Below are 8,505 nucleotides of genomic sequence, written 5' to 3'. Positions count from 1 at the left end.
GGAGAAATCGTGAGGGTTATGGTCCCAGTGTGAGCCCGACGATCGTATTTCTTTGGATACGGATATGTATATGTATATGTATACGATGATATGATAATACGTAAGGCCAGGGCCCAGTTGACCGGTGAGAGTGTTGCTGATGTCCTCCGCCGCCCAGTACTGTGGTTACATGTAGATGGATCCATCGCCTAACACGTATATGAAAGTCACAATCAACGATCTGAATTCAACAAACACGAACATGAGTATGAATACGAATATGGACATGAATATGAATATGTTTATGTCTTTTGAAAATGTTTTTATGCATCATGAAAATTTTTACGAAAATATTTAAGTTTAAGTTTATGCATCCTCATGAAAATGATATTTTAAGTACAAGTATTTTTCACTGTTATATGTTAACTGTATTACGTATTACTTGTTACCAAAGATAGGACGTGTTGAGTCTTTAGACTCACTAGGTGTGTTGATGCAGGTGGGATTAATGGCAATGATATTGGAGGTCTTGACGGGTGACTTGCTGGACTGTCGGTGCACATAACCCGAGGATCAGCGCTTCTATTTCCGCATTTAAGTTTATCACTTTAAGTTAAAGATTTCTACGACATTTTACTTTATGATTTTGAGAGATTTTTGAGAGGTAGTATGGGCTACACTTTTCAAATAATTATTGCTTTTTAGGTTTGGTAAACGATTTACGATTTCATGTTTGACTTCTCTCTTTGGATTTTCAAGCACTAGTAGGATGTTTTATTTTAAAAATGGTGACAAGGTATTTTAAAACGTTTGTATATAAGTATATTTAATTACGAGGGAAAAAAAATTTTCTAGTACTTTTTAAGAAAACGAAAAAGAGGAGACGTTTCACAAACATTTTGGACGAGCAGTTTATCTTTATCGCAATTTGAAGGATTACTATTTATTTAAGAAAATTTTTATTTTTTCGCAAATTTTAAGTGATTCAAAATACGGTACGTTACAAATTACCTAAGAGTTTTGGTGATTGACGAAATCAAAACAACAACTGTTTCAGGAAACGACTGCAATCTTTTGTGTACAACAGGAACCAGCTCAACTGTCGAGTCTTCAAACCGCTTGAATTTCAGACCGCTTAATATTCAACTGTCTAAAGAAGAAGAAGCTAGAAAGGAACCAGCTCAATCGCTTGAATTTCAAACCGCCGTGTAACGCCCCGAAAATTTAAAGGTCCACGCGAACCACATGCATTTGAATTATTAAATTCTCCTGTATTTTAATTAAATGTTTTAATTGCATGAATTAATTATGTTATGCATATTTACATGTTTAAAATATATTTTTCTACATGTTGCATTAAAATGGTATTTTTAAGGAATATTCGAGTTGCGATCGAGGAACGGAGACCGATGGCTGAAAAAATAGAAAATGTTTTTATTAAATAATTATTTTTAATTATTTAAAATATGGGTGATGCTTTTTATTATTTTTGAAAATCTGGGGTTTTTGAGGTGACTTTATATGCCGGGATGTAAATTTTATCGGTGTTGATTTTTCAACAAAAATACGAACTTTTTGACAACCCGGCTATTAAATTAACAAATTTATTTAAACAAAACTATTATCATATTTTAATTAAATCCTAATTAAACACTAATGGGCCTAATTATATGTTTAATGGGCCTAAGCCTAATTAGTGATTAATTAGCTATTATTTAAAGTTAAACCCCACCCCAAATTAGCATAACCCACGCCTCCACCTAGCAACACAATTCAGAATTTCTTCACACTCCAAATAACCCACGGCACCCACAATCACATCAAGGAGAGTTTGGTTTTGTCATGTAAATTCAAGCCATGATCGTTCGTCGCCGTTCTTCGCAATCGTCAACGATTTTTCGTGCGTTTAAAACGCAAAGGCACGCCATACATCTCCTTTTCTCGTTCATCACATCGTAGTATCGTTTTAATTATCGTGTGTATGAAAGCATGTTGTGCATACTGTTATTTTCGAAATACTAACCACCCATATGTCAATCTCATGCTTTTATGTTCCAACTCATGTTGTATGCTACTTTAGGCGCTGCCATGATGTTAAGATATGATCGAGTGGGGTTTTTACACGTTTTAGAGGGTCATAGACACACACAAATCGCTGCACAACAAGGAACGAAAAAAAACTGAAACCAAACTTCTGTCAAGAGACTTAGGTGCTCGGTTTTATGGGGATGGAAGACTTGGCTAGGCCTTGGTTGGACCAGGGCTTGGCTAGGGTCCGTGAGGGGTCAAGGGAAGAGTCCTAGCCATGCTAGGACTCGAGACAAGAGGCTGGGAAGGAGTCCTAGCAGGCTAGGACTCCAACCCGTAAGTGGCAAGGGAAGCAGCGCAGGTTTTGCTGCTGGTGCAGGGAAGAGGGGGGCTCAACCAGAGGGTCTGGGCTAGGCTAGGTTAGGTCCTTAGGGTCCTAGGAGGGTGCTTGAGGGGATGGTTCAGGGGTTGGCTCGAGGGTTAGAGGCATAGCATCAGAAAACGTGAGAGAGGCATGCACCTTGAGGGCAGCTTGTGTGCGCGCAGGTTGCTTCCAGCTGATTCAGGTGCTTCGGGCTTGGAGTTCTGGTGGCTGGGTTGGTATGGGCTTGGTCTGGGCATGGTCCAGAGAGGGTTAGGCTCATGAGGGGTCGGTGGTTAAGGGTTGGGAGGAGTCCTAGACTAGTTAGGAACTCTTTTGTTCAAAGCCACAATCACACGTACACATGCATGTAATTGGGTTGAGGGGCAGAAGTTGTTTGAGCAGGGCCAGGGCCGAGGTTTTTGGGCTGAGCTTGCACAGTAGGGTCCTTAGATGGGTTGTCTAGGTTTTGGCTCAAGGTGGCTCGGGCGTGGCTCGGATAAATTAGGAGATGGCTCGGTGTGTTCGTCGAAGGGTAAAAAACGAAAATTAAAGAAGGAAAAATTGATCCAAGGGTCCACGGGGTGGCCCATGACTTGGAAGGGTAGAATAAATATTAAAAATGCTATGTTTAAAATTTGGGATCAAAATAATGAGTTTGGATTTATTCGGGATTTAATCGCCGCACGAAACGCTAATTAACGAGTTAATTGAAACGCCTAATTTTAACCTTTATAAAATTATAGAAAATTAGGTTTAAGCTTAAATAATTATTAGATGTCTAAGTTTTTAATTTGGGAATTTTATATTAAGGTTTGGTTTAATTCGGGATTAAAACGCAATAATACGTCTTATTTAAAGATTAATTTAAAAGTCATCGATTTATGCTAAATAAAAATATGAGAAAATTCATGTAAGTTTAAATAATTATTTGGGACATGTTAGAGTCAATGAAGTTAAGAAAATATCAAAAATGAGAAATTTTACGTCCAAGGGTAAAACGGTCTTTTTACACCTAAAAATTAGTAAACGTCATGGCAGTGCCCTAAATGCTGTTTTTATGATATTATGATTATTTTTAAATGTTTATGATGTATCCATGATTAAATTATGATTTTTAAAATGTCTATTTTATTTTTTATGATTTATGGAAGACATTTAAAATACATGTTGCATGCTTGGTTTCAAAATGAAAATTGCAAATATTATTCACGATTTTTTTAAAGTGATGTGAATGAAAAATGTTGAAGGAAGTGAAGTGGTTGTGACTAATTCGTTAATGATGGCGACGTCGTGAGGGTGATAGTCCCAGTGGGAGCCCGACGATCGTGTTTCCATTATTGCGAATATGAGGTTATGAGGATATGAGGTTTGAGGTAAGAATGAGAATGTCGTGAGGGGAGAAGGCTCCAGAGGGAGCCCATTTATGGGAGAAGGCCCTAGAGGGAGCCCCGACGATCGTATTTCTATTCGATCATGATAGGCCAGGGCCCAGTTGACCGGTGAGAGTGTTGCTGGTGTCCCCCGCCGCCCAGTACTGAGGTTTCACGTAGATGGATCCATCGTCATGTCATGTCCTGTCAGAAAGTCACAATTAACGATCTGAATTCAACAAAGGAAAAAAAAAAGGAAATGTTCATGATTATGTTTAAGGTTTTATGTCATGTCATGTTGAGGAAAAGAAAATTCATGTTTGCATGTCATGAAAATGTTTATGTTTAAAGTTTTATGCATCATGAAAATGTTTACGAAAATGTTTATGCTTATGCATCTTCATGAAAACGATATTTTAAGTACAAGTATTTTTCACCGTTATATGTTGACTGTATTACGTATTACTCGTTATAAAGATTATGGTGTGTTGAGTCTTTAGACTCACTAGGTGTGATGGATGCAGGTGAGTTTGAGGGAGGACTTGACGGGTGATTTGACTCGACTGAAGGCGCACACAACCCGAGGACCAGCGCTTCTACTTTTTCCGCATTATGACTTTTGACTCATACTTTATGATTAAATATTTTTAAGATTATTTATTTATGCATTTGAGAGATTTTTGAGAGGTTTAGTATGGGCTATTCTTTTCAAATTATTGCTTTTTAGGTTTGGTAAAATATGCGGCGATTTCATTTTATCACTATTGCACTTGGTTTTTAAAATGCTAGCTGGTTAATGTTTAATTTTAAAGAGTAAAATATTTTTATAAAATATTTTCATGTGAGAAAGGTACATGGCCGAAAATTGAGAGTTAAAAAAAATTTCTAGTACTTTTAAAGCAATAAAAAGGACGGGACGTTTCGCGCCGAGTCTTCAACCGCTTGAATTTCAGACTGCATAACATTCAACCGTCTGAAGTGTCACGCCCCGAAACTCGGGATTGACACCGGCGTTGTTTAACAATCACACAATCGAAACCACAAGCCTTTCGTAGCGCAGTATAAACCGAACCAGTTTACATATCATAATTTCCACGAAATAAACATTGTCTTTACAATAACGAAATCCAACGAAATAATAAATAATGTGGAAGCGTCTTACAATTATTAAATCATAAATTCGAACATAACTACTACTGGTCTCGTGAATCACCATCCCCAGAACTGTTCGGACTCCTCTTCCTCAACCTGTTCTTCGGACTTATCTGGGAAGGGTTGTAAGGGGGGTGAGTATTTTGGGAATACTCAGTAAATGGGGGACTTTGAACACAACATAACCAATTTAATAACATTTTCAAAACATATCATAAACGTACAGCATGCTTTTCATAATCGTAACGTAAATTCCATAACATAATAACACTGCGATTTTTCACCTTTAACGGTTTGCTGACGTCAGTCCCTAAGTTTTAATCCTCTAAGGGGGCGAGGCCATAAAACAGTTCTATCCCACTGTTAAGGGCCATATGTTGGAATTCCACCCATTTTCAGGGAATTCTCACAGTGTCAAACATAAACGTACCAAAAGTTCGTAAAAACGTATAGACGAAACGACGGTACTCGACCGTATTTTTAAACCACAAAACCGTAATTTTCATGTGCATAAAAAAAAATTTAAAGCAGCCCACTTACAGTGTTTGGATGTACTTAAAAAAACGTGGAGTGAACGGCTTGGTTTGGATCACTTCGCGCTCCTCGTCCGGGTAGCGCTCCGGCTCGATTTCTTTGACTATTTTCGGGACGATTTTTGTGCAGTATTTTGGCTAGGGAGAGTTGCTGAATTTTCTCGAAAATTTGCAGCAAGGACTTTCGAAAATTAGGTGTGGGGAATGACTAGGGTTGATGCACTATTTATAGGGGAGGAGGGTGGAGCTAAATTTGGCACTAAAAATCATACCAAAAATCATATCAAATCCCCTGACATTGGCTCCAAATTTCCTTGCCATTCTCGAAAAATATGATGGCTAATTTATGGGATTTGTTTCCAATTTCCTTATAGTTTATTCTTGTATGTGATAATTTTGAAAATTGCTAGGTCCATGCCTTGATTTCTCTAGTCTTGGATGGTCTCTACCCAATATAGTATATCCCTTTGCATATTTTCGAGAATATGCTAGCCTTATTGTAGGTATTTTTGACTTGGTAATCAAGATTTCCAACAATTAATTTCCCCATAATCATATCCTATTTATTAATAAAGTCTTATGCTAAACAAATTTCCTTACAATTTTTTAATTACAAGATGGAAAAATCCGGTTCTTACATCCCTCCCTCCTTATGAGAAATTTCGTCCTCGAAACTGGAGTTGGCCTGGTCTCCAAATAGGTAGGGATATTCTTTTCCCTTACAATCTACTACCGCATTGTTTCTTGCTAACCAATCCATTCCTAAGATGATATCGAAATCGACCATGATCAACTGTATCAGGTCGGCTCTAAAAATCTAATTACCAATACTGATTTTTCAATCTCTGTAAATTTCGTCAGTTTCAATGGCCCTACTAGTAGGCATGGCTAGTTGGAAAGGTTCGGTTAGCTTATCGGGCTTACGTCCTAACTTCTTACCAAATCTCTTAGATATACAAGAATGTGTAGCGCCGCAGTCAAATAACACATAAGCAGGCACTTGCTGAAAAAATATGGTACCTGTCACAACATCTCTTGCATCATCTGCCTCCTCCTGCGTTATGGCAAACACTCTGGCATTTGGTTTGTTCTCCTGTGGTTTATTGGCATTCGCCCCTGAGCTCGACCCGTCTCTTTTACCTGGTCCAATTGTTTTGTTGCTGGCGGCTGGACAATCTGCCATACGGTGTCCTAGTTTTCCGCATCCAAAGTAGACGCCGCTGGCTCTACGACATTCTCCCAGGTGTCGTAAGTGGCAAGTTGGGCAAGGCTTAATGGCTTGGTAGTTGGTGGTGGGGGAAGGCCCCTTAGGTGGTTCGCCGGAGTGGTTCGGTTTCTTGAACGACTGACTGCCATGAGAGGACTGATCATTAATAGGCCTTTTGTTCCTAATCTACTTCTCTCTGCGCTGGATATCAGTTTCAGCTCGGATGGCTGCGCCCATCAAGTCCGAGAAGTTCGCAGGTTGGTAGACTGCCAAAGCCGACTGTATTCTGCTGTTCAAACCCTTTTTGAAGCGGCGTAATTTTAGAACTTCGTCCGCCATGATTGCCGGAGCATAAGATCCTAAGGCGTTGAACTGGGAGGTGTATTCTACAACTGACATATCCGGAGTTTGAGTGAAGTTTTCAAACTCATTCAGTTTCTGCAGTCTGACCTCGGCTGGATAATACTGTTTCAGAAAGGCTTCTCGAAATTGCTGCCAAGTCGTTGGTCCTGCAGCTGTCATGGCTGGCGAGATTGCTTCCCACCATTTTCCTGCTTTATCTTCCAGGAACGCCACAGTCACGTCCACTTTCAGTGCCTCGGGAACTTCCAATAGGCGATGTTGAGTCTCTACACCTTTCAGCCAACTCTGGCTAACTTCAGGGTCAGCGGCTCCACTGAAGGTTGGACACCTATTCTTGAGGAGTGACTCATAGTGGAACTTGATTCCATTTGGTGGTGGAGGTGGTGGTGGCTGATTGGCGTTCGGGTTTCCCAACCCTTGCAGTGTTGTCGCCACAATAGTGGCTATGACCATAAGATCAGCTTGGCTTAAGTTGACTGCCGGCGGGGGTCTATTTCCTTGCTCGTTCTCCTGTCCGCCTTCACGGTTGATATTAGCATAACACGGGTTGCGGTTCTGTCTTGGGGGTCTGCCTGCCATTTCCTACAGATTGCAAGTTCTAAGAATTTGTTGTACGAGTAAAGTTCATACAATAGGTTGTGCTGAAATAAATTGAAATCAATGAACCAAATAGAACAAATTTTTATTGATTTCTAAAAGAAAGAACATGACCAATCTAAAGGAAATAAAAGTCATACTGAATAAAATAGAAACAACGGAAAAAGAAAGGTAAAATAAAACTCCTAGAACAAAATCACTAAGATAGAATAAAATATCAGGATAGAGTAAGATACTGAAAATTAAAATTTTTTGAAAATTTCGAAAAATGGAAAGTTTTGAGATAGACATATGGATTCGAAGAGTATGTCGAGAGGATTTCAGATCAGTTGACGGAACCGAATTCGGAGTTTCCTACGAAAAATCGAAGGACTATGCTGGCGGGTTGACTTGTTGACTCGGCCGAGTTGACTCGCCGGGTTGACTCGCCGGAGTATGGTCGGAGGAAAGGCGTGCATCGGCGAAGAGGTCAGCATCACGGAACCCGTGGTGGCACGGCCAGAATCGGTCGGAAAACTACCTAATTGGCCGGAACTCGCTCAAACTCGGTTAACTCACTTGAAATTGGGCGTTTTCGATTAGTTGATCCGATCTCAAAATTGATTGTTGGGAAACGTTACCCGTAGATAGTATAATGTTTGGGTAAAAGGAATTGAAAATCGGAGTAGGATTGATAGGGTAATTGGACGAAATAAGATTCGGCGTTAGGGTTCGTATGCCCTAATCCGTAGATCCGAAATTCCGGTTGCACCCGAGCACGAAATCTAAAATTGTTTGAGGGCTTTTGTTCGTCTCGTCGAGGCGGTCCTAGATCTGGTCTCCGATCAAAGAAATACTACAGGAAGCGGCCGGAATAGGCGAAAAATGCGGCGGATCGCGCTAAGGGCCTGTTTGGCCGGAATTCCCGAATTT

The 8,505-nt window shown here is 39.8% G+C and overlaps 1 protein-coding gene across 1 annotated transcript; it reads right to left on the bottom strand.

Moving 5' to 3' along the window:
• Window positions 1-6,264: 6,264 nt before the first annotated feature.
• LOC142554608 (uncharacterized) lies at window positions 6,265-7,575 on the bottom strand. Its single transcript, XM_075665270.1, has 2 exons — window positions 6,824-7,575; window positions 6,265-6,775 (listed from the first exon to the last, which is right to left on the bottom strand). Exons 1-2 carry the CDS (start codon window positions 7,573-7,575, stop codon window positions 6,265-6,267), a joined length of 1,263 nt encoding a protein of 420 aa, XP_075521385.1.
• Between the last annotated feature and the right edge of the window lie 930 nt (window positions 7,576-8,505).

This window comes from Primulina tabacum, chromosome 8, assembly GCF_025594145.1.
Source record: "Primulina tabacum isolate GXHZ01 chromosome 8, ASM2559414v2, whole genome shotgun sequence".
Taxonomy (NCBI): domain Eukaryota; kingdom Viridiplantae; phylum Streptophyta; class Magnoliopsida; order Lamiales; family Gesneriaceae; genus Primulina; species Primulina tabacum.
This window is presented reverse-complemented; position numbering and strand designations above follow the sequence as displayed.